Source organism: Squalius cephalus (genome assembly GCF_949319135.1).
Source record: "Squalius cephalus genome assembly, chromosome: 12".
NCBI lineage: Eukaryota > Metazoa > Chordata > Actinopteri > Cypriniformes > Leuciscidae > Squalius > Squalius cephalus.
In genome coordinates, this window is record NC_137133.1 from 19,382,086 (window position 1) to 19,409,817 (window position 27,732).

The 27,732-nt window shown below is 41.1% G+C and overlaps 1 protein-coding gene across 8 annotated transcripts in view; it reads right to left on the minus strand.

The window, feature by feature from the left end:
- Positions 1–26,973, minus strand: part of arid1b (AT-rich interactive domain 1B) — a 101,526-nt gene extending 74,553 nt beyond the window's left edge. For 7 of the 8 annotated variants that reach the window (XM_079887821.1, XM_079887819.1, XM_079887816.1 and 4 more), the window contains exons 1-3: positions 25,801–26,973; positions 13,322–13,510; positions 5,639–5,776 (exon numbers count right to left, since the gene is read on the minus strand). In XM_079887821.1, coding sequence (XP_079743947.1) covers positions 5,639–5,776; positions 13,322–13,510; positions 25,801–26,823 — 1,350 coding nt within the window. In that variant the 5' untranslated portion in view covers positions 26,824–26,973. Of the gene's footprint in view, positions 1–5,638; positions 5,777–13,321; positions 13,511–25,634; positions 25,654–25,800 lie in introns of those variants that run through there. The other variant, XM_079887822.1, reaches the window with a different exon arrangement.
- Between the last annotated feature and the right edge of the window lie 759 nt (positions 26,974–27,732).

Genomic DNA, 27,732 nt, shown 5'->3' on the forward strand with positions numbered 1-27,732 from the left:
TGTGTTTCTCTAGATACTCAACTGTGTGTGTGTGAGAGAGAGAAAAAGAGAGAGAGAGAGAAAAAGAGAGAGAGAGAGAGAGAGAGAGAGAAAGAAAGAATGAGGAGAGTGTGTGTGTGTGTGTGTGTGTGTGTGTGTGTGTGTGTGTGTGTGTGTGTGTGTGTGTGTAAAGGGGGTGGAGCTAATTATTGTATTGTGATTTGGGAAAAATATAAACTGCATTGAAATTTTCATTACTATAATCCAGAAAAATCTAATTCTCATTATAATGTGAAAAAGCAATTGACCTTTCGCCGGCCCCTCCCCCAAAACGGCCATTGTCCAATCACACATCATAGCAACCGTTACTATGTGAGCAGGTCCGACAAAAATTAGCAAGATGGTGAAGCGTGCGCCCATGGCGTTTGTAAATCGGACACTACATACCCCGAGAGATTGTCTGGAGGAGTTATGCTCTTTCCATTCCCAAAGCCGAAAACACAACGTGAGCGGTGCCTACAATGGATAAAACAGTGTGGACGGCCCCAATCCCAGTTAAATGTGTCGAACATTACGAAGCATAAATACGTCTGCTGGCTGTGGTATCGATGGCTACTTAAAGGTTTTTTTGTTTTGTTTTTCTGATCTGAAAAACGATCCTATCTGTAACTCAAAAAACATAATATTGTCTGAACCGCGAGTTTTATGATCCGTTGCCCCACTAATAAATATTATGGTCTCAACCGCGATTTTTGTGATCTGTTGTCCCCCTAATAAATATTATGGTAAGTGCATTATGAAAGACAATCAATGAAAGTTATTTAGATGCAAATTAAGGCTATGTCTGGTTAAACAGTTATTGTGTGATTTCGTTTATTGTGCTTTGTCAACTTGAAGCATGAATTTGAGAAAGAAAATCATTTTTGGAATAAAATGCACCACATACTTTTGTCAATGATATAGGCCTAAGTTATAGCTATTGAAAAGCTTTCAGTTCACCTGCCTAATTGTAGTTGAAAAGTCAAATTAATGATATACTGTGACTGATCAAATAAACTACAGCATCGGCAATATAACTCCCATGTGTTTTGCAGCATTTAAAATGTTAGTCGTGTTATGCGAAAAAACACACATAAGAAATTATTTTTATTTTTTTTCTTTCTTTTATATTCTTAAGTATAAGAATATACTTTTATTTTCAGAGACAGTTTTTTCTTTCACACAAAAACACAACAGTAAGTGTCTTACAATGCTTTTAAACACTTGTTTCCTTGTTCTTTGTCATAATCACAAATGATGTGTATGAACACAGGTGTGGTGTAACGTTAAGCATTAGCCTCGATAGAGACGTAGATAGTAGTCGTGTCTCCTTCATTGCGTATTTTTATATTATAATATATCCCTCCACTGCATACTGTAAACCTTTTTGCCTCAATCTGGAGGATATCGCGGAGGTATTGCTCCAAAAATGGTCACTGACACGCACGGGTATACCTCTTTCCGTCATGGCAATCTGTCGCGCTGGTCGTGTTTGACCATTTGTTTGTCGGACGTAGCAACAGTAACTAAGGGGGGCGGGGCTCGGCGAAAGGTCAATTGCATTGTTTATTTGCATACTTAACTGTCATGAAAATAATGCCCCAATAAAAAATAAAATAAAATAAAAAACTGGTCCTAAAACATAGGCTTCTTTTTCTTTATATTTTTCTTTTTCTTTTTTTTGTCGTAAAATATGACCTTCAGGAGATTCTACCAATAATATCAAAGGCTCAACGTATATCAGGAATATTGGTTAGGAACACACAACTCAAAAGTTGATATCTTATTGGTTGGAGAGTTTTTTTATGAAGGTGTTTTGCAACAACATAAACAAAAACATGACTTAGAGTAAAATGTAGGGTTGCCACAGTACCAAAATTCCAGTAGTCTGTACCAATACCTTTAAAATTTCACGGTTCTTGGTTCTAATTTTGGTACCATAGCAAAAACTGTTGGAACTATTTTACTTAATATTATTTAACTATTTGAAAATAAAAATATCAATTAAATTAAATGAGTTTATCATTTATGATGATAATAAGTATAGTAAATAATACATTTAAACAGCATGTAGCATTTAAATGTTTATAAGTAAAAATTATTTATAACAAGTGAAATATTTGTAATAAAATAATGGACAAAGAAACACATGCACATTACATGGAATAAGTAGCAGATCTCTCCTGCTCTTATCAAAAAAGCTGTGTGACTGCACAATGAATCTCTTATTTACATCATATTTACACTTTGTTGGAAATAATGAAGGATTCGCGTGTGTGCACAACTCCAAAGCACGTGGTGAAAGAAAACTGACTAACTTAAACACATCTGATTGGCCATTGCATTCACGCGCTCAACAGAAATGTCTGTGATTGGCTACAATGACTACGTTTACATGCAGCCAATAACCCGTTCAAAACCGGGATATTAGCAATAACCCGGTCGCGCACGGCCATGTAAACACCGGCAAAAACCCGGATATGCTCATATCCCGGTTTTTAAAAACCCGGATATTATACCTGGGGTACCCCTTTTCTAACCCGAATATTTGGTCATGTAAACGCCTATCGGCATATCCCCATCAAAAGGAACATTGATTTGTGTTCTGCGCATGTTCAGTTCGCAAGGAATCTTGGTCTTTTGAGTAGAGACGGCGCATACAAAAACCCGCGTGCAGTATACCGGAAGTAAACAAGAAGTAGAGGCAAACATGGCGAGACACAGCACAGCACCACACTTTTGGAGCGAGGAGGAAAGCGCAAACAAACGCGATCGCTATCTGCCCCGAACTATTCATTATCCGCGTGCTGCTGCTGTTGTTGTTGTCTTTGGATACATGAAGAAGAATCGGAAATGACGCATATTGCGTCTTAAGGTTGTCCGTGCGTCGCCGTTTACATCGGGATATTACCAATTGATTACAAATTCCATGTATACAGGAGTAACTCTCTCTGCTCACGCATGTAAACGGGTTATTCCGAATGTTTCAGAAACCCAAATAGTGACCCTAACCCGACCATAACCTGGATATTGGCTGCATGTAAACGTAGTCACTGATACACGCTTTAAAGCAGTGATCTCAAACTCAATTCCTGGAGGGCCACAGCTCTGCACAGTTTTGCTCCAACCCTAATCAAACACACCTGATCCAGCTAATCAAGGTCTTCAGGATTACTAGAAACTTCCTTGCAGGTGTGAGTTGGAGCTAAACTGTGCAGAGCTGTGGCCCTCCAGGAATTGAGTTTGAGATCACTGCTTTAAAGGGTTAGTTCACCCAAAAATGAAAATGATGTCATTAATGATTCACCCTCATGTCGTTCCAAGCCCGTAAGACCTCTGTTCATCTTCGGAACACAGTTTAAGATATTTTAGATTTAGTCCGAGAGCTTTATGTCCCTCCATTGAAAATGTATGTACGGTGTACTGTCCATGACCAGAAAGGTAATAAAGTCATCATCAAAGTAGTCCATGTGGCATCAGTGGGTTAGTTAGAATTTTTTGAAGCATCGAAAATACATTTTGGTCCAAAAATAACAAAAACTACGACTTTATTCAGCATTGTATTCTCTTCAGGGTCTGTTGTCAATCCGCGTTCACGACTCCGCAGTGACGCTGCTGACGTAAGACGCTGCTGACATTAAAAATATATTAAAAAATATAGCAATACCAAAATACAAACAATGTAGAATAGCTTGAATACAGCGTGCGTCTCCCTCAGACTGTAAACGAAGCTCGGGCACACCAGATAACACGTCAGCAGCGTCTTATGTCAGCAGCATCACTGCGGAGTCGTGAACGCGGATTGACAACAGACCCAGAAGAGGATACAATGCTGAATAAAGTTGTAGTTTTTGTTATTTTTGGACCAAAATGTATTTTCGATGCTTCAAAAAGTTCTAACTAACCCACTGATGTCACATGGACTACTTTGATGATGTCTTTATTACCTTTCTGGACATGGAAAGTATACCGTACATACATTTTCAATGGAAGGACAGAAAGCTCTCGGACTAAATCTAAAATATCTTAAACTGTGTTCCGAAGATGAACGGAGGTCTTACGGGCTTGGAACAACATGAAGGTGAGTCATTAATGACATAATTTTCATTTTTGGGTGAACTAACCCTTTAAAAAACACATTGTTAATAGAAATCTTTGACTCTCTTTACAAAGCGCTTACACAGATACACACAGAAGCATTTGAAAGCAGGGTACCCGGTACTCTGTACTACAGAAATGCTGGCATCGTCACATTTTTAACATTTCAGTGCTGACTTAGTACCAAAGTACTTTTGACTTCATTTCGAAAAGGCAGCGGCTATTTGCACTAAATGAAAATAGCGATAGATTATATTTACACTATGTAAAAACAGCAGTATTTTAAGTGTAAATAGTAGTAAGATGATATTTATACTTATAAATAGTGGCAGACACTATTTGCGGCTCAGTGTTGTTGTACATTAAACGGTATGCAATAATAACAATAATAAATGAAAGAGTGTAAATTATTATATTTATCACAATTATTAAATGGATGCTGCCTTGACAATAAAGCCCTCCATTCACCAAACCGATAGACACTTTGGGCCCTATCTTACACCCGGCGCAATGCAGCACCAAGTGCGACGCAAGTGTTTTTTGCTAGTTTGTGCCTCCATGGGCGGGCTGGTCTGAAAATGATGTGTGTTCTGGCACATTGTTGGCGAGTTGCTATTGTGAGGCAATAGAAATAGACTGCGCCATTGACCAACTGAAACCTGGTCTAAAGTCAATATTTTTTTGTTATTTAATGTGCGCCTATAAGCGGGTCCACAATGCGCGTACACTCTTCTTATTAAACACACAGTGTGCAGCAGCACACAAACATGCCAAATATTAAAAATAAAATGATTACAATGTAAATATTATTATTGTGTACATAAAGATATGGTGGAATCCGGCTTGTCCCGTAGATGGTCTGCTTGCGCACTTTTACCTCACGCACGAGCAGTTCCGTTTGCGCTCTGGAGACATGTTCGGTCTTTCCACTATCAAATTCCGTCATGTAAATAGCGAATCCGCCATGGCGCAAGCGCAACTGGCATTTAAAGGGAATGGGAGATGAGACCCTGATTGGTTTAACGCACTTAAATCCCAAAACACACCCATAACTCATTAAGAGAATAGGGACAACCCTTTTAGACCATGCGCCGGGAGCGCCAACCATTTTTCCCGTTGTTAAACTAGCAAAAGTGGATTCGGACACGCCCTAAGTGAACTTGCGCCGTGCGCTTTAGACCATGCACTAAGATCATTAAAATAGGGCCCTTTATCGTTAAACAAACATTAGAATTTTCACATATTTTCTTCCTTTTTATTGAAAATAAATGCCTTTCCAATCTGATATGTGATGGGAAAAGGGAGTAGAGTGAGTTCGGAACTTTCTGCCACGCGTCTTACCCCTACACTATAGCTATTGTATAGCATCTTCCGTAATTTTGGAGTTAGTGTAAATAGCCTCTGCCAACAAGGCGGGTTACCTGCACTTAATATATATATATATATATATAATCAAAAATCTAAATAAAACAAGGTGAGAACAAGGACCCTTTGGTAGCCATGTAGTAGTGTAAATGCGTACCTGTTGTGTTGGAGGGCGCTGCTGCATGTAGGGGGGTTGCGAGGGGGCCGCGGACTGCTGTTGTGGAGGACTGAAGTACGGGGGCTGCCCCTGCTGACAGTAGCCGCCCATCCCCTGTGGCCCGTACTGAGCAGGCATCTGGACACAAACATGAGAGTCAGCACTCGTTCACAGACCAACCATCTCAAACGCTTCTCAAACGCTTCACAGGGCATGTCACGGCAGGGAGGACGATTATTATTCATCTCTGAAGCATTTTAAATAGTGATCCGCCCCGGAACATTAACCGACTACTTTACAATGCTAATCCGTTCTGAAATTTCTGCGTCTGGGGCGTGACGTCTCAAGTCAGGAGTAAATGATTCTCACAGTGCTGGAACAGGCTGTGTTTTGGATTACCAGACATATTTATTAACAGGTGTGGAGAACACGCTCAAATTGCCCTGTACTACATGCAGAACAGGAGAGGATCGCATTACACCAGCATGAACAGAAGGTCTGGACAATATAGCTTAAAAAAAACTTTTTTGTGTATAATAATAATAATAATAATAAAAGATTAAAATAATAAAATATTTAAATAATACTAATAAATAATAATAATAGATTAAAATAAATGATAATCAATAATGAAAATAATAAACAAATTTTACAGTTGATAGTTTCACGTGTATGATGGGTTAAATAATGGATTAAAATGAATTAAATTATATTTGCATTTTTGGATTTTCCTCCGATTAATCGACTAATCAAAGAAATAATCGACAGATTAATCGATTATCAAAATAATCTATAGTTGTGGACCTAGTTGTGAGTCACTTTGGTTATAGAATGCGGTCAGTCTCTTTTAAAACCGAACTGTGGATGAACACAACACCCCAAACAGGACCGACAACCGTATTCTGCTGCAGTGAGGGATGATGGGAGACATCTGATCACCGAGGGTCCCCGTGGGTGTGTTAGTGCTTTAGTAATGCACAACTGTTCCCCCTCCTTTGATTCACGACAAGCTGTTATTGTGACGCTCTTATGTAAGAGTTTTTCAAGGCAACAGCTGCTATTGGCACGCTGTCCTCCCATCTGAGCCCCCCGTTACCCGCTCCCTTCATCCGCTGTAATTCTCATTTGTCATTCATACCAAACAGAAAACAAATCCACGAACCATGATGATGTGTTTTTCCCGCTCATCTCTCTAATACATGCAAAAGTATGTCAGCGACGGTACGTGCGCATACACTCACGAGGCTCGGATGGGAATTGTATTGAGAGCCGTGTTCTCTGAGCTTCTTTAATGAGGAAACGGAAGTCAAGCAAGGACAAACCCTAATCTAGACTGCAAAAAATATTTTCTCAATCAAGTTTTTTTTGGTCTCATTTTACATTAGAAAGTAAGTTGAAGCCATAGCCTTGTGGAAAGCAATGCCTCGGGTGACCCGAGTTTGAGACCCGGATTGAGATCCTTTCCTAATCCTGTTCCCCTTTCTCTTCTCCCGTTGCTTCCTTCTCTCTCGTCACTTTCAGTGTGCAATAAAGCAGAAAAAAGCCACAAAAAAACTATATAATATTATACATTATTATATTCTAGGGATGCACCGATTTGAGCATTTTGGCCTATACCGATAAATCTTTATATTTGAAAGCCGATAACCGATATATTGGCCGATAAATCTGAATCAAAAATTTCATATAATTTTTGAAAGCCTGATTACAAAAAAAAAGTCTCACAATTAAAAGCAATGTCCCAAGCACACAATTATAATGTTCTCACAATTTTATGTAGCCTTTATGACAGACTTGCACTGCACACGTTGCACTTAACTGTATTCTCCTTTATTTAAGTGATTCCAATCATATTTCAAGCAATTTCGTCAGTGCGCATCTGAAGTGTCTCAGCTGAAGGAAATAATCCATTATTTATCGGCTTTGATATATCAGCTAAATTTTCTTATTGGGCCGATAATGATAACATCAAAAATGAACATATATCAGTTAATACCGATATGGTGGCCGATATATCGTGCATCCCTATTATATTCAATATATATTAGGGCTGTCAAACGATTAATCGCGATTAATCGCATCCAAAATAAAAGTTTGTTTTTACATAATACATGTGTGTGTACGGTGTATAATTATTTTCTATATATAAATACACACACATGCATGTATATATTTAAAAATATTTGCATGTATATACTGTGTATATATATTTATATTATATATAATTTATATTATATATATATATTTTATATATAAATAACACATTTTCTTAAATATATATATGCATGTGTGTGTATTTATATATAGAAAATAATTATACTCCGTACACAGACATAAATTATGTAAACAAACTTTTATTTTGGATGCGATTAATCGTGATTAATCGTTTGACAGCCCTAATATATATATATATATTATTTTTTTTATTTTTTTTCAAACATAAAATGTTTGTTAAATATATATATATATATATCCCCATTTTAACAACTGCACGTACAAAATTGAGACAGCTTTTCTTTAGGATTTGTACTCGTCTGTGTTATTTGAGGGAAATGTCAAAGGATAACAGCCATGCATTTCCAGTCTTTCCATCACTGAAATAAAACAGCAGGATTTAACAGGAAAGTGCGGAATTGCTCCAAAATCCCACTAAGAGATTGTGTCCAAACACAAAGAGCACATTTAATCCGTTTCTCTGCCATGTACGGTGCTTGTCAGGAACGTGGACAGCAGGGCAGGTGAATGTCGGTCAGATGGTCAGAGGCAGTGCCTCAGGGGAGATGGCTTCTGCTGATTGTGTTGTGATAGGACCTGTCCTCTTACAGAACCCTCAAAACGCCTGTCAGGACCAGCGGCCCCTGCCTCGCACCTGCTCCTCATACACCTGAGCTCACACACGCTCATTAAACACACCTAACGCCATCATCATGCTCTGCAATGTCTGACTGGACAAAAGAGCAGTCACTAACGATTATTTTGATGAATAATCGGCAGATTATTTTTGATGAATAATCGAGTAACTAATCGGTCAATTATTTTTATGAATAATCGAGTAATCCGATTTTTTGTGGTAATAAAAATAGACCTAAGCAAAGACCTAAGCCTTTCAAATGACATAAAATAATAACATTGATGCAATAATACTTGGTTCAAATAAAGTATCTAAAGCAAGTAAACATATACTTTCAGCAAAACTGTTAAAATACATAATATACATACTCTAAACAATCATCATTTACATTATGTATTGTAATAAGCCGCTCTGAGACGCACGCAAGTAACCTACACGCATGTAAATAAACCGCATGTCAAACCCGCTGGGCAAATAGGCTATGCCTTTGTGAATTCAAAATAGCACAACTGTTTTATAGTATGATGTATTGAAAATGGTTTTAAAGCCTTAGAAACTACACCAATGTCTATGGAAACATGATTTAAACAACTTAATCACATTTTTATAAAATGACAAGTCTAACATTTCAGCTTAAAATGGTTAAGTATAACAAAAATGTCAGAATAAAAAACAAAATCAATTAAATGATTTTCAATTTCAATGTTAGAACAACAAATTTCACCCGAAAGGCGACGAGTTTGATACACAGTTCTTCATAAGTATATTTGACATTGTCTCCATTTTCCTCTGCCTTACAATGGTGCTTTTCCTCTGAGTTTTAATCTTTGTCTTCTTCTATTTTTTTGTACAGAAGATCAATATAAATAACACAGCAGGAGTCCCCTGGTATCAGACCAGATGAACATCCAATTTCAGGTATGGTTGTAAAAAACACACACACACACACACACACACACACACACACACACACACCATCCTCTGGTCATCTTGGGTCTCCTGGTATATAAAAGTCATTACAGGATCCCTTTCGGTCGAGAACGCCGACAACTAACAGCTGCACAAATGCATGGCGCACCCCTCGGGTTAGAGATTACCCCAAAACTCTCTCCTGTAATGATCTCATTATGTGCTGACCGCGTTCGGTGATGTCTTCCTTGATTAGTGCCTCTCCTACATTCCTCCGTGCCAGGAGGAGATTGCTGATTCTGATCTTTCGCTCTAAAAAGGTCACGTCCGTACCCAGGGGCAATCACAGGAGGAAACTGCTCACGACTGCTGTCCTGCTGATCTTGTGTCAGTATAGCTGACCAAAGATCAGTGTAATGGATCTGGAGGTAATGAAAAGAAAGTGGCTGAGAGCTGAAATAGCAGTTTGTGTTTCTAAGATCCAAAAAGACGCTAAAGTACGTGAACCCAAACACTCGATTTCACGCGTCGCTGTTTTCCCCAATTTGTGTTAAAACAAGGAGGTATACAATAGCTGGAGAAGTCTATCTATTAGCATCACCATTCATCTCGATGGCAGTTGCTAAGCTAGTGCCGTAGTTAATAATCTGTCAACATGTTAATAACTAGCTACCTGAATAATAGTACAAATTGATCACTTTCTTTCTTCAAATAATACTGAGTAAAAAACTATTGTATGCGTAACTGCTATAACTAGGCCTGGAATTGCTACATTGCTATAGACAAGCAGTCAATAACATTGGCCAGTTAACAGGCTAGCATAATGCTAACAAAGCCATGCTAGCGATAGTGGTTTAGGTTAAAAAGATAGAAATGTCAGATTTAAATAAATACAAATTAAATATTGTATTCAGATTCAGATTGCAATCTCAAGCCTTCAACAATAAATTATTTTGCCATGGCGTTACAGTTTCAGTGGCTTGCCAAGCATTCACATCTGTGTTTACGTGAAGTGTGTTACTTGCTTATTGCTTAAGCCTTCACATTTTGGCAAAAGTTAAACAAACGAAAAGATTAGGTTAGAGTAATACTTTAAAGACAACATGAAACAGCATTCACAGTAATGTGGTAGAGAATTAAACGTTTGGTTACAATACTACTGGTTTAATTCCCGACATTTCAGAGGCAATGGTGCTGAACTTAACACAGTCCAGCTTTCCAGTCTAAATTTAGTAGGGCAGTCTGTACCCAGAATAGGACGGCCCAGCCCAGCCAGACTGCCTGCCAAGCTCTTCTGACAGACACGCGGCGCATTAGACTGTCAACATCTCTGCTACACTGGGAGTGCTGTGGCTCCACGCTGACAGGCACAACAGAGTCGTTCCTTCTGCACCACACTCTGCGTTTCCCCTCGGGCCGTCACTATTCAGACCGTCGGCCTGTGGGACACTTCAGTTTCCTGTGGACTCAACAGCATGAAGAGCACCGTTGCTATATCTTTTTGAGAGCTATGAGTCAGTGTTGCTAATTCTGGAAGTTGAAGGTAGCTGTGCATTGAAAGTAGATATCGTAGAAGAATAGTGGCAAACCTCATGTGGCAGCCAGCTTGGGGAGAGTAAAAACATTCTGGTATGGTAAAAAATGAAGTATTGCCATCAGACAAGAAACACTTCTAGGCCCAAGCACTTTTTTTTCATCTTTTGTGCCGATTGTGAGGAAAGTATGTTGAATTCATGTGTTAAAAGGAGCTGGGATACGAGACAGCATACAAATTATATTTAAAGACCCCATGATATTATTCCCAATCATTTCCTATTGCGGTCATTTTTGACCGCGAACAACACAAGTGACTTTTTTTACAACCATTTAGCTTTTTCAAATTAACTTGGCCAATTTTTTTTTTTTTTTTTTTGTGGTCACATAGCGACTGCCGCAAAAGGCACAGAGTTTAATACTATTTCGTTGAAAAGGCGATTTTTTTAATTAAATACAAATTTTAAGCAGTGGATTTTAAGTGAAACAGATAATATTAATTGGTTCCAGGTCAACAACTCAAGTAGTTGGAGTAGCTTAATTTTTTAATCAACTTATCAACTTAATTTGATTTGTTATCAACTTAATTTGTGTTTGTTACAAATGATTAAATTCCTCTAACTAATATTGTTTGTTGGTTAAACAATTTATTTCAAAGTTGTCCTAACTCAAAAAAATGTGTTCCGGTATCATTAAAAAATCAATTCCCCTTTAGAGAAAATTAACTGAATTTTTACTTCCAGAAACCGGCTGGCCTTAAAAAAAAAAAAAAACAGAATCCATTTGAAATTAGAGGCAATCACTGCATTTTAATCACAATCCAAACAAAGATGCTACATATGTAGCATGAGCAGTTGTTTTTGATTTCAATTAGATTGTATAATTTCGAGATTTAAAGCAAAAACAGAATGGTCAGACTTCAGCTTTGTGAAATTATGCTACATAAACAATACCTGCACAAAGCAAACAGCAGACGGACTGAATGGAAATGCACATTCACTCTCTGAGAGTAGACAGATGATCGTGTGTTTGGAGCAAAACCCAGCCGGTTCCGATCGATGGCCGGTCGACCGGTTCATCTCTAGACAAGGCCCTTCAAAATGTCATCCCACAACTTCCTGTTTCCATTGAAAATCTTTCAACACAGGACTAAAACTGTGCCTGTCAAGCCATTTCTTTGGGTCCAAGGCTCGTCGTTAACGCTTGTCTGCTTGTCCGGGACAAGTGGATTTTTTTGAAGGGGCAAGTGAAAGAGAATTTATAACATTTAAAACATATGATACAGTTAAGCAACATCACACGACCAAGAGTGCTGTCTTCCTGAATACCATCACGATTGAAAATGTGACACTGATTTCATATGACAGTTCAATTAACAAGTAGTTAATATTAAGTCACTTACATTTTAGATGTAATATTGACTGTTTTTGTACTATTTCAGCAGTGAAAATTGTTCCAATAAAAGATTACAGCAGAACCATTGCACATCTCACAGCAACACTCAGCTGTCTTTCATTACTGAACGATTCAGTGTTTTGAATGAATTGGTTGATTCAAAGATTCAATGACCCATTCATAAACAACTGCCTCATTCTTGAACAAATCAGCTGTTTGAACGAATCGTTTGAATGACTTAATGACTCACTCATTAAGACGGTCACTTGCCGCCACGTACTAGACAAATTTCTTATTTGTATTTTCAAAAAATATTTTAAATATTATTTAATGCAGTTGTAATTTGTAAATGTTTGAATTTGATTGGTAACAGCCCTGTAGTGTATTTTTCTATTGATCCAATTTAAGAATTTAAATTAAAGATGAAAAATAATAAGATTAGATAAAAATGCCCACAGGGTAAATATCACACATATGCAGATTTAAATATGTCAAAGCTGATAGAATACTGATAAGAATATGGTTTCAGAATAAATTATATTTACACCAAAAAAACAAGTATTTTTTCCAGACAAGCAACTTTTTTACTTGGACAAGTGAATGACTGATTTACTTGTCCGAAGGACAAGCACATGACAAGTCTTAATGTCGGGGGACACACTATAAGTGTAGATGTTTTTTAAATTAGTAGATGCAAGTTAAATCTGTGGCACATTCAGTAGAATTCTCCACAGGCCTGGTTATAAGTGATTTATTGTGCATTTAAAAATACCAACAAAGACCCTTTTCACATCATTTGTTTCAACATTTCCTAATGCACGGAGCTCTACGGACCGAAGCACCAAGCACATGACATTACGAGGGTGGTTCTATCAACCATGTAAAATAGCCTTTCCATGATAGTATCTGCAAAGCTTTTCAAGTGGAAGTCAAAGCTGCATGTGACAGTTGCATCTAAAAGGGACTTCTGCAATGCTGAAAATCATTAATTCTACCTGTTGCTGAGGGTACTGCATCCCTCCCATGCCAACTTGGCCACGCCCCTGCATTCCCATTGGGTATCGGTGAGGAGTGGGTGATCCGTATGGCTGTCCTGGATAAGATCCGCCCGGCTGAGAGTAGGGACTGTTGCCCATCCCGTACATCTGTGAACGCTTCATGGCCATAGGGTCCATTGGTGACACCTGTTGAGAAGGGTGTCAACACTTTACCATGAAGAACAGCAATAGTCATTTTCAACGTACGGTAGTCTGTCACACATTTATACGACTATTATGCCTGAGCAGACTGGAATACAAATAGCAATCATAAGGTTGAGCAGTTCAGTAAATGGAGAGATTCAGGGCAACGTGCCATCGACTGATATGGGGAGGGGGGAGGGGGGAGGGGGGGGGGGGGTCAGGTTTTCTCTCAAGTGTCTCATCTTTGCCAGAAAGACTGAGAGCCATCCAAGCTAATCTTCTCATGCCACTGCCAAATTCAGGCCAATTGAAGCAGCACTTACAGAAAATGTGACCAATTTGAGAAAGCCTGGGAGGCCACTATAAATGAACATTTTGAGCGTCAGCAGTCATGCCAGAGTGCTGTGCTGTCTCACACACACACACAGGCACACACACACAATTTTCTCTGACTAGACAACTATATTGCCAAATTAGAGTTGCTCTAGTTTAGAGCAGAAGGAGTTTGTGCACCATTAGGCCATAGTGGAACATTGTTTCCAGGTCATTCTTAATCAAGGTGCAGTTTACGGCATCAATGACAAGTGTACTATTTTATATGGTTATAAACCACTTTCTTCTCAAATTTATTCTACAATGATGCACTAAAATCAAGTCCATCATTAAATCAGCAATCAAGAACAAGGTCATGCTATACTGTGTAAAAAAAAAATAATTTTTTTTTTTTAAAAGTCACAGCTAAATTACTTTGTTGGCATAATGTGCACAAAACAGTACAGCCCAGAGTGCTTTCTTGCTTTATAAAATGGTTAATACATAATACAAATATTAAGAACACAAATTCATAATTCCAATAGATTATAACTACTACATAACCACTACTACTACTACTACTACTAATTACTACATAGTTTGCAACTAACAACTAACCTATTTTTTCTCAACACAGAAATTTGTACTTGCAAACTAACTGCTACCATAATAACCATTCAGTATTTTCTAAAAATTATAACTCAAAACTTATGCTTGCACTGTTTATTCTTAACACGCATTTTTTAGATTTATTATTTTATTTAGTGTCTAGAATTTCAACTCTGGAAAATTGCACAAGAATGGGAAATACTGCAAATAAATGATCATGAAATATACAAATTTTAAATACGTACAAAACCATTCAAACTTTTGGAGTACCTTTTTTTTTACTTTGAATCAGCAAGGATGCATTCAATTCAGCTTTTGTTGTTATTTTGACATTTCTATTCCATCAAAGAATGTTGAAAAAAAATCATCACGGTTTCCTCAAAAATATTTAGCAGTACAACTATTTTCAACTTTGATAATAATAAGAAATGTTTATTGACCACCAAATCAGCATTAGAATGACTGCCGAAGGATCGTGTTACACTACACAGGATAAATTACATTTTAAAATATATTAATATAAAAAGGTTATTTTAAACATATCACTGTATTTTTGGTCAAATAAATGCAGCATTGGGACTTTTCAAAAACGTAAAAAAAAATTCTTGCTGATGCCAATGTTTTGAACAATAGTGTAAATGATAACGAACCATGTGTAAATGCATCAGGGGCAGTAAATAGCCAAAATACTAATATTATTCTGGAAATTATATTTTTGTGTGTGTGTGTGTGTTGAACCAGGAACACACCAAGTTAATATTTAAAAAAAAAATGTCACAGTGCTTGTAAAACCTTTCAGACAAATTAACATACTGGATTGGTGAATTTCTGTCATTAATTACATTTTGCATGGAGCCAGTGGCAGAGCAACGCACACTTGGAGGCCTGGGGAAAGTGCACCGCTTAAATGGGCTTCATGCTGAAGATAAGCCATTAACAACTCAAGTTATTCTCATAATGCCCTTTCTCTGAAAATGCAAATGAGTATAAATGTCAACATCATCCTCATGTATGTCTAAAGAATTGAAATCTGTCACACAAAACACAAACTCATTGATGTAATTCAACCAGTCTGCCATTTTATTTCAACCGTTGTTCCTGATCGAAGGCTTCTGTAAACATTCAGATTATATGCGTTTCAAAAAACTTGTGGTGCAACACTTAATATCATATTATATTAAATATTTGCACTAATGCAAAACACTCACCAATCAGCAAGAAAAACAGGAACTATCCGTTTTATAAAATAGCAATGTAAGGCAGGTTATATCAATTACAGTAAAATTCCTTTAAAAATCATGCAACAATTTCATTCGGTAAGAAAAAAAGTTCTAACTAGGCTAATACTAAAACAGTGTGGCTACATTGCTGGAGTTTATGTGATGAGGTTGACACAAAAGTGACGAGTGATGAGTACAAACTACTCATAAGTTAAAGTAGTTAAGATACACGCTGCATCCAAAAGCGAACACTTAGTATGCGAAAAACAGTAGGCCAACAGAGTAGTTAGTATGTTTGAATACATTGTAATTCGAAAAACAGTAGGCGAAATGTCCCCGGATGACCTACTACTTCTAAAGTGCGCATTCGATGGACACTTCACTACCCCATGAGGCCACGGGAGAGGATTTATGAATGGAATTGAAGCTACGCAACTAACGCTGGTAGGTCACGTGACAGTAACAACATGGCGGATGTAGTACGTCCGAATTTCATTATTTTAATAATGAATTAATTTAATATATTCACATTTTCAAAGTCCAATTTAGTCCAATTTACAATGGCATTGTATATTACAAATAACTGAATAATTGTTAATAATTTTGTGGTTTAAAACAACGTAATGCAATACAATTGTGATTTCAAAGAGTATTGTTTTGTAAACTACCCAAAGATAGCCTGCACTAATACTCAAATATATATCTCAAACTGATTGTTTGTCAAAGTCAAGTAAGAAGTTGCAATAAATCATTTCAAGTACAAAATGTATGCAACTTAAATTGGACACAAGAGAGTAGTCGAAAATGTACGTTAAATTCACAGCACATGCAGTGATGGAGCTTGCAGCCTTTACGGTGAACGGAGCCGCTCTGAGACACGATGTCACGGTTCATGAATTCACTGACTCTTTCTCGCGCTGTGTTGTGTTGTGTGTGTGTTGTGGGCGTGGTCGCTGATCAGTTGCTGATTGTCATCAGCGCCAGCTGATTCTGATCAGCGATCTCTATATTAGCTCATGGTCTTTCGTCTTGTGTTTGTCAGATCGTTGCGAGAGTTCTCCCTGTGCTGTTGGTCTTCGTTGGTGTTCCCGGTTCCCGTTTGGATGTTCACGTTGAGTTTTGCCTGCCTGTTCTTGTTCAAGGATCCTGTTTCGTCTCTGCACTTCACTGGTTCGTGTTGTGTTCCTGTCAGCCCACGTCATCTAAGGATTTATCTCTTCTCATCACATCACCACGGGATTCGGGTTGCCCATCTGCTCCCTGCGCTACCAGGGATATATGGACTGAGCCTTGAGTGTTTGACTACTCTTTCTACGTGTTCATTCAATAAAACTGAGTTCTTGCATTTGCATCTTCTGTCTTCATTTCCCGTAACAGAACGATCTGACCACCATGGATGCAGCGAGAAGCACAGACCTGGCAGAGTTTCTGTCCCGAAGCACGACGAGGATGGACCAGCAGGAGGAGAATTTAGCCCTGACTGGACGCGCTGTGCAAGCCTTGGTAGCGCAGGTGACCGAGCTCACCCAGCGAATTCAAGATCTAACTCCTCCCACTGCGCCACCCACACCGCCAACCCCGCCTACAACCCCGTCAACTAACCAGCCACATGAGCCCAGAGTACCAGCTCCTGAGAGATACAGCGGTGAGCCACATTTATGTAGAGCATTTCTAACCAAGTGTTCCATGTTTTTTGCTCTGCAACCCCAGACTTTTGCTTCGGAAGACGCAAAGGTAGCTCTGGTTCTCACGCTACTATCTGGACGTGCGGCTCAGTGGGGAACGGCGGTGTGGGAGAGTCAAGATCCATGCTGTTCCTCGTTCCAGTCACTCGCGGCGGAAATAAAGAGAGTGTTTGATCGAGCGGTGGCTGGAAGAGAAGCTGCACGTCAACTAGCTGACCTTCGCCAAGGAAGCCAATCAGTCACCGACTACTCGATTGAGTTTCGCACTCTCGCCGCGGAGTGTAACTGGAACGAGGAGGCGCAGTGGGATCGCTTCCTGCATGGGCTGGCTGACCGTATCCAACGAGAGATATATGCTTTGGATCTCCCGAAGGATCTTAATGGACTAATCGAGTTGGCCCTGCGGGTGGATGCCCGACTGCAACGGGTGGAACAACATTCCCGCAGGACTCTGGTTCCGGAGACCTTCGCAGCCCCTCGAGCCAGTGGTGGTGATACGGTCAGCCATACCTTCGATCACGAGCCCATGCAGGTGGGTAGAGCTCGGCTCTCCCGGGAGGAGAGAGAACGACGGAGATCCCGGGGCCTATGCCTGTACTGCGGTGGGGCTGGTCATTTCATCAATATCTGCCCCGTAAAAGATCGAGCTCGACAGTAAGCGGGAGGCTACTGTCGGGCGGGATCTCCACCAACAAGACCTCCTCCACTCTCCTCCCGGTGAGACTGCAATGGGCAACCCGATTTTTCAACTGCCACGCACTTCTGGATTCTGGGGCCGAGGGGAATTTTATGGATTTATCCATGGCACGTAAGCTGCAAATTCCCATCAGATCACTCACCAGTCCGATTTCTGTCAATGCACTTAACGGACAAGAACTACCGGTCATTACACTCACCACTGACAAGCTGACACTCATAACCTCAGGCAACCATACAGAAGAACTATCTTTCTTACTCCTGGACTCTCCTCATTCCCCGGTGGTCCTCGGTCATCCCTGGCTCACACAGCATAATCCCAGGGTTGACTGGGGTCACAATTCTGTGTCTGCTTGGAGCACCAATTGTTATGCGTCTTGTTTAATGTCTGCCTGTTCTTTGGTGTCCAGTTCTGTCTTGCAGGAGGAGTCGGTGAATTTGTCTAACGTGCCCGCGGAGTACCTCGACCTGAAGGAAGTGTTCAGTAAGTCTCGGGCTGCTTCTCTTCCTCCGCATTGTCCCTATGACTGTGCTATAGATCTTATGCCAGGTACGTCTCCGCCTAAGGGCAAGTTATACTCTCTTTCTGTTCCTGAGAGGGAGGCCATGGAGAAATACATTTCTGATTCTCTAGCTTCCGAATTCATTCGTCCTTCCTCTTCTCCAGCGGGGGCGGGGTTCTTTTTTGTGGGTAAGAAGGATGGATCTCTGCGACCGTGTATTGATTACCGGGGGTTGAACAACATCACGGTAAAGAATACTTATCCTTTGCCGTTGATGTCTTCAGCCTTCGAGCGGTTGCAGGGAGCCTCCATATTCACAAAACTGGACTTGCGCAATGCATATCATTTGGTTCGCATCAGGAAAGGGGATGAATGGAAAACCGCTTTCAATACCCCCAGGGGCCATTTTGAATATTTGGTCATGCCCTTCGGGCTGTCCAACTCCCCAGCGGTTTTCCAGGCACTCGTCAATGACGTGCTGAGAGATATGGTTGACCAGTTCATATATGTTTACCTGGATGACATATTGATTTTTTCGTCTTCTCTCCAGGAACACGTTCAGCATGTCAGACGAGTGCTTCAGAGGTTGCTAGAGAATGGGCTTTTTGTCAAGGCGGAGAAATGCGCTTTTCATGCACAGTCTGTTCCTTTCTTAGGTTACATCATCTCATCTGAGGGAATACGCATGGATCCTGACAAGGTTAAGGCTGTGATGGATTGGCCAAGTCCAGATTCCCGTAAGGCCCTACAGAGGTTTCTGGGGTTTGCCAATTTCTATCGGCGTTTTATTCGCAACTTCAGCCAACTAGCCGCACCTCTGACTGCCTTGACCTCCCCCAGAACGACGTTCAGGTGGTCGGATACAGCCGAGGCTGTGTTCGCCAACCTCAAGAGCCGCTTCAGTTCAGCTCCCATTCTGATTGCCCCTGATTCCTCCCGTCAGTTCTTGGTGGAGGTCGACGCGTCAGAGGTGGGGGTAGGTGCAGTTCTATCCCAGCGTTCTTCCTCAGATGACAAGATGCACCCTTGCGCGTTTTTGTCCCATCGTTTATCTCCTGCCGAACGTAACTATGACATTGGTAACAGAGAGTTGTTGGCAGTCAAGTTAGCGCTGGAGGAGTGGCGTCATTGGTTAGAGGGGTCGGGGGTACCTTTTATCGTTTGGACCGATCATAAGAACCTGGAATATATTAGATCTGCCAAAAGACTCAACTCCAGGCAGGCTCGATGGGCACTTTTTTTCGGACGTTTTGACTTTGTTCTCTCGTACCGCCCGGGCTCCAAAAACATCAAGCCCGACTCTTTATCTCGTATTTTTGACCCATCCGAACGCCCGGTTACTCCCGAGTGCATTTTACCTGAGAAAGTAGTTATCTCCACACTCACATGGGAGGTCGAATCGAAGGTCAAGACGGCCTTAGAAGGGGTAATGCCTCCGCCCGGTTGCCCACCGAGTCGTTTGTTTGTGCCAGAGGGGGTTCGGTCCGACGTTATTCGATGGGGTCACTGTTCCAGCGTAGCATGTCATCCAGGGGTTAATCGTACCAGTTTTTTGGTCAAGCAACGATTCTGGTGGCCATTAATGGCTCGCGACATTCGGAGTTTTGTTTTGGCTTGCTCGGTTTGTGCCACTGGTAAGACTTCCAATCGACCCCCAGATGGGTTACTCCAACCTGTCATAGATCACGTCTTTCGGTTACATGGCCTCCCGACTGATGTGGTTTCTGACAGAGGGTCCCAATTTGTGTCCAAATTTTGGCAGGAGTTTTGTAAATTACTGGGCGCGACTGTCAGTCTGTCTTCAGGTTACCATCCCCAGAGCAATGGGCAAACGGAGAGGGCCAACCAAGATCTTGAGAGAATGTTGCGATGTTTGGTGTCCAAGAATCCTTCCTCCTGGAGTCAGCAACTTTCATTAGTGGAGTACGCCCATAACTCGTTACCAGTGTCATCCACGGGCCTATCTCCGTTTCAGTGCAGTTTAGGGTACCAGCCACCAGTTTTTTCTAGCCTGGAATCCGAAGTTGCGGTCCCCTCCGCTCACGCCTTCGTCCAGAGGTGTTGTCGCACATGGACCAGAGCCCGTGAGACTCTTCTCCAAGTGAGGGCACGCACCAAGGCTAAGGCCGATCGCCACCGGTCAAGGCCTCCCGTATACGTCGTGGGTCAAAAGGTGTGGCTTTCTACTAGAAACATTCCGCTCCGCTCCGTGTCTAACAAACTAGCTCCTAAATTCATTGGCCCATTCACTGTCACCAAGATCATTAGTCCGGTGACAGTCCGCCTCAAACTTCCTCCAGCGTACAGGAGAATTCACCCCGCCTTTCATGTCTCCAAATTAAAGCCCGTGTTTCATTCTCAGCTTAATCCGCCAGTCCCGGTTCCCCCACCGCCGCGACTCGTAGATGGGGAACCTACGTATTCGGTAAATCGTATTCTGGACTCAAGGCGGAGGGGACGCGGATTTCAGTATCTGGTGGACTGGGAAGGTTATGGTCCGGAGGAGAGAAGTTGGGTTCCTGCCAGAGACATTCTGGATCACTCCCTTATTCAGTCCCTCCAGGATTTCGCGATTTTTTTGTGTGATTTTTGCGATCAAAATGACTGATTTTGTGGTGGTAATTTCCAGAAATTTGTGAAAAAATTTGCGATTTTTATATTTTATAATTAGGACATCACATTTACCATAATAGTATTATGTCAGATGCACAATAGTCATACATGACACAAATCACAAACAAAAATTCTAATGAAATTCTCATCAAATGAAAAACTTTTGAAACAGCCTATATTAAATATTATTAGAGCAGGTGTAGTAATCAGGCATGTGATTGGTGAAGGACAAAAAAGCAGGAAAATATACTGAAATTCAGTCAGGCAATCATACATTTCACAATTTTATATTTATATATGAATGTCAAGAATTCAGAAGTGTGTATATTTATATAGCCTACTACACTACACTACACAGAAATAACATACAATCAAATTATGCTTATTTTAAATGTATTGTGCAGGCTAGGTATACAAAAATATAGGCTTTTAAAAATCTTTCAGTGCGCAAAACCATGAAAATATGAAACGCTTCAAAACAGAGCGTGCAAAGCGCGTATGCGCATCGCGGGCGCAGAATGATGTGCTCAAAGCAACATGGAGTCACAGTGTGCAGCGCTGCACAAGTGCGCATTTAAAAGTTCACGGCACAAAGCGAAGAAATGTCGAGCGCACAAATCCTAGTGTCTATCTGTCCAACAGTTTATTGATCATTTGTTTCTTCACAGTTTTAAATTCCAGTTATTGTGCGTTTGATGCCGATTAGTCCTTGTGATGTGTGTGATCTAACAGGCAGACGGTAGCGAGTCGTTTAAAAACAGCAACACACTCCAACAAAATAAAGTCATTTTATGCAAATACACAGCCTTTTCTCTACAGATCAGGCATTATAATGTGAATATCATATTGGAGAGAGTTTTACCGTGCATGTATGCTGCTGTAACCGGAAGAGGCGCGCGCGCTGTTCCTACTGAATGGAGAATGATTGACAGCCGCAGAGGAGGGAAAACGAGTTTTCGTAAACTTTAATGATGTAAATAGACTTCTGTCCCTCACATTAAGCTATGAAATAGGCTTCAGATGATTGTCACCCAAACTGACGTGAAAAAAGCGGGAGGCGCCGAAAAGCGCGCTGTTTGCATCCCTGTACTTGGAAAGGAAGGAAAAATGCATCTCTTTGCCATCTGTAACCATGGTGACGTGCCGCCCGGTGTGCGGGTGTGGCCCTGTTGCGCCGGGACGGCGATTGTGGTTTAAATGCGTTTTACATTACAGGCTTCAGTAAATCGAGGAAAAGGAGTTTCCCCTTTTCCCGCAACATCTGTATCCACGTAAAAATGCATTGAAACTTTAATTAAACTAGATATATTTCAAATGGGTGATTATAATTTAATGTTTTGTGATTATTAATTTTTGTGATTATTTTGCGGTTAAATTAGGAATTATGCAGGATCGCAAAAAAATGCGACAATTTGTTGATTTTGCGTTGTATTCAGCGATCGCGGAATCGCGAAAAACTGGAGGGACTGCTTATTGATGATTACAATCAACAGGTAGGTCCTCCTGGGAGCGCCAGGAGGCGCTCCTAGGGGGAGGGGTAATGTCACGGTTCATGAATTCACTGACTCTTTCTCGCGCTGTGTTGTGTTGTGTGTGTGTGTGTTGTGGGCGTGGTCGCTGATCAGTTGCTGACTGTCATCAGCGCCAGCTGATTCTGATCAGCGATCTCTATATTAGCTCATGGTCTTTCGTCTTGTGTTTGTCAGATCGTTGCGAGAGTTCTCCCTGTGCTGTTGGTCTTCGTTGGTGTTCCCGGTTCCCGTTTGGATGTTCACGTTGAGTTTTGCCTGCCTGTTCTTGTTCAAGGATCCTGTTTCGTCTCTGCACTTCACTGGTTCGTGTTGTGTTCCTGTCAGCCCACGTCATCTAAGGATTTATCTCTTCTCATCACATCACCACGGGATTCGGGTTGCCCATCTGCTCCCTGCACTACCAGGGATATATGGACTGAGCCTTGAGTGTTTGACTACTCTTTCTACGTGTTCATTCAATAAAACTGAGTTCTTGCATTTGCATCTTCTGTCTTCATTTCCCGTAACACACGACTCGTGAGCACAGTGCGCTTCGCTCTGAAACCCGCCACAACAAACTAAGCTATATACCTTATTTAAATAAATCATAGCTTTGCCGTGTGATAAGCAGCGCACTAAGCTATATCGCAAATTGGTTTTCTATTAGATTGACAGATGCTTTGCCAAAGCAATGGTGCAAAACACAATGTTTGTGATCTTTAGGTTCATTACGGAATTGTGGCGGGACAGATTAGTCCAAGTAATTAATGGGAAACACTGATTGATCATTGTAATTAAAACAGAAATAGATATTTGATATAGAGTGCAATAAAGCAAGACAATTAGTCAATTTAAAATCCATTTGTGCTTGAAGTCTTCGCCGCAAACAGCGTTTAATCTTTGGTTTACATAGATTATACAAAAATGTAACCTTTACTAGTCGATTCATGTGAAAAATTAACCCACCCGTCCTTTACGTAATCATCAGGCGATCCTTTCTCAGGAATTATTTTCCTGTTATCACTGTAAAGCCGCTGTACTGTAAAAAGCATTGTATAAATAAAGGTGACTTGACTTAACCGTAAGCCGCAAGAGGCGTGATATAAACTAACAACAGATGGCAGTAATGCACAATTTTAGTTTGCGATATAATAAGACGACACTGCGCTGCTTCGATACATTGCAGGTTCCTCAAAACGCAAAACTGAATGTCATGCTACACCGCTATTTGCTGAAGTAGCCTAGTTAGCTACTGGAAAAGCTACTGGAAAAGCTACTAACAAAAAAATGTAGTTAAGTTAGTTGCATCACTACTTGTAGTTAGCTACTCCCCAACACTGGTTATTAACAGATTCCAAACTGTAGATTTATTTAAACTATAATTTGCCAAAGTAGATCCAAAATGCTCTCAGGGTGTTGTACAAAATTGGTCAAGAATGAATGGAAGGCGTGAGGGCTATCAGGTGTCTTGGCATCTCTTCAAGTCATGTTGCCTGTGCTCGCCTTGGGATTACCCTGGGCAATCCAGCACAAATGTTCTTCATGTGCCACTATGAAAGCATGGCTAATCTGCATGTGTGAAGGTCAGGACTGCTCATCCATACAGAGAAGGGCCCACGGCCAAAAAGCATCTGATCGCATAAGATGCTGGAGAACTGAAAGCAGACAGCTTTTGCCACTTGCATATGATAAACTATAAACTCGCGTATTTAACCAGTCTTTTGTCCACAAATACAGATTTAGAAATTAATGAGTACAAAATAGACAATATACATCATTTGGCACATACTGGTTATAAACAGTTAACCCCTAAAAACTTTCATCAAATTAATACATTTACACTAAACAAAACATTACAATTGTTCATTGTTTAACAAAGACTAAACCTACAGCATTTAGCAGGATGAATATTAATATAAACTATTCCAATAGATTCATCAGCTTTCCCTCTAGACCTGCATAAAAACATATTAAGCAGGAAAGTCAATTTATCACTAAAATCGAACGTGAAAAACTGTGATTTGGCCAGCTGGACTTTGAAACCCAAGGTTGTATCTAAAAAAACAAGTTTGTTGCCCAGCTAGACAACATTTTTCAATATTATAGTCTCAAAAATTAGTGAGCTGCAACCAGGACGGGATTTTAGAGCAGTAGGCTATTCTCAAAACGTAGTGAGCTTCCTACTTAGAAAGCAATTACGGGTATTACAGTCTTAAAACATAATAAGCAGCCTAAATAGTCAGCATTCTACCTAGACAAATACTATGACATTATATCTCAAAACCTAACGAGCTGTCTAGGTTTTGAGATACAGCTTTTCTATTCCGCCGTATAATATCTTTAACGTTAACCTTACATGGTTTGCGTTTAGGAAAACCAGTACATATAATATTTGAAAATATAGCTAGAGAATGTGAGGTGAATGCGAAAACATTCATTAATTCCTGCATAATGAAGTGAAGACAGACGGGCGCAATGGCGCTAACAAACACCAGCTAACAATGCTAATCAGTAGCGCTCTGCGCTGAAAACACCGTCTAGCCCTTCGTTTCAGACAGACAGTTCTTACTGGCAAACATACGTTGAAAACGACAACGAAATTTCATCCGGGCAGTATAACTAAATCACAAGAAAACGCGCTAGCAGCGTATTTTTATTTAGCAGCGGCGCAATGCTAGAACGTTCCGTAAATTTGAATGGCACCGAACGAGCTCTTAATCGAAACAACGGCCGATAATTTATTCAGTAGCATGACATTAATTTTTCGGTAATGCTTCTGTGATATTATACTGTGTGTATGAATACAAGCAGCCCAGTATATGTGATCGTTGTATCGGGAATCTCTTGTAGCAGAACTGAAGCCTCGGCGCCGACTAACTCATGCTAACACCGTTAGCACAGTCACCTTGGGCAGAACTTGACATGTTCTGCTGCCTGTCAACATCCACATTCAAGACCAAACCCCGGGATAATCTTACCTACACTAGGAGAACCCAAACCCGGCATGTTATTTCACCATTCATATACATGCAGTGCGTTCAATAAATATAAAAGCAGGACATTGAAAGCTAATGGTATGGATAGCATCAGGCCACAGCTAGACCTGATGCAAAGCTTGACACATACGTATGCTAAAACGCTCACCTGAGCTCTGCTGTTCCCGTTATTCCCAGGACTCATGGACGGGATGTTTCTTTGTTGTGCCCCCCAGCTGTGGCTGGCAGCGGGGCTGTACGGGGAGCTCATGTCTTTGCCCAAACCCATCCCGGACTGCTGCTGCTGCTGTGGCGGCGGGTTACTGTAGTCTTGATAGCCGCTGCCATATGCCCGCATCATCGGGCTCGGAGATGTCAGGAGCTGGTTTAGCGTGGGTGTCGCTCCAGAAGGGTGCTGTTGGTTCTGTCCGGGAAACCTCTGAAAGCCCCCAACATTGGCACCGGGAGCCGGGGCAACAGAGGCCATAGCAGCCTTGCCATGACTAGCAGCAGCAGCAGTGGGCGAATTGGTACCAGGGCCCATCATGTTCCCCTGCCGCGATGGGCTCATCATACCGTATCCAGCGCCACCGTACCCCGGCCGGTAGTTGGGATAGTGGTTGTATGGATTATTATGGCACCCTTCGTGGGAGTTTTGCACTTGATCCATGTTGCTCTGTGCCTGATGCATTAAAGCCGTCCTAGGGCTTTGTTGTCCGCCATGTTGATCAAAGCAAGGCCCTCCTCTTCCATTCCCGTAATAATGATTAAACTCAGAAACTGAGCTGCTCCCGCTTTGGGACGCGTTGCCTCCGCCGCCGCTGTTGTTGTTATTGTTATTGTTGCTCGTTGGTCCAAAGTTGGAGTGCTCGTACCTGCTGCCCATCCGTTCCCCCCCGGGTTTGGACGAGCGTTCTTCCTCGTCACTTGTATTCAGCAAACGCGGATGGCGATCGACCTGCGTCTCCAAAGCGTTTTCTTCCCCTCCATCCTGTCGATTCCCCAAATCTCCGCGCACGGGTGTGGGTTTGATGCTGTTGTTGTTGTTGTGGCTGACGGCTCGCTGCTGCTGCTGGGAATGACGGAATGCGTGCGACTGTTGCTGTGGAGGTGTGCGATGGAGAGGCGAAGGAGGGGGATCTCCGCTTCCAACATTTTTCACTTGATGATTCGCGACCAGACCCGTTTCCATGCTCAGAGTCGCGGTTAAATAAGCTGAAAAGGTTGTAGGTTGATTTCCAGCGTCCGTGTTTTCGCAGAGGCTAGAGACGCATGCTGATGCCCATCTACATTATTCATTGAGGTAGCGCTGCTGTACCCATCCACTGCCCCACATCACACCGATTCCTCCTCATTCATTTACACCGTTAGATTTGGGCTTGGAGGAGCCCTTTCCACGGCTGTCCTGTCATGTCAGTGGAAGGCTGTGTGTGTGTGTGTGTGTGTGTGTGTGTGTGTGTGTGTGTGTGTGTGTGTGCTGGGCAGTGGGCACGAGCTGTGAAAACGATTACTGAGGCATTGAAAGAGAGAAATATGACGACAGTTCGTCTTTCTGGTGATGTTTGGTGACCAGAGACATTAATATACTTTGACTTTATTTAAAAGTTTATTTGTAGGCTAATACCAAAGTTCCAATTCCCACGGAGGCCAATGTGAACGTGCGTAAATGTGCACTAGACCCCTACCGGAGCCCCTTTGCTCCAGCATGGCATTATAAGCGTCTCCTCCAGCTCTCCACTGCTCTGCGCCGAGGCTGCTGGAAAACACGGATTGGGCCATTCAGAAATTTGGGATTTCTATATTCACATTTTCAAAATTTTTAGTTAGATTAAAGTAAAAGTCGGTAATGCGTCTGCTACAATGCAAAGGCGGAAGCTGCACCTGTCATAGCTTAAATTCCACAAAAGGTGCATAGCCTTATACTGTCAGAAAGCAGACAACAAAAATACTGAAGTAATGTTGGGTTGTAAATATCAAATTATGGATACAGAAACATGAAATTACAAAGGCAAATATGAAATTACAAAGTATAATATGTAATAATAATTGCAATGTTTAGGTTTTTCCAAAGAGACTTTTGTATTTTCAGGATTTTGTACAT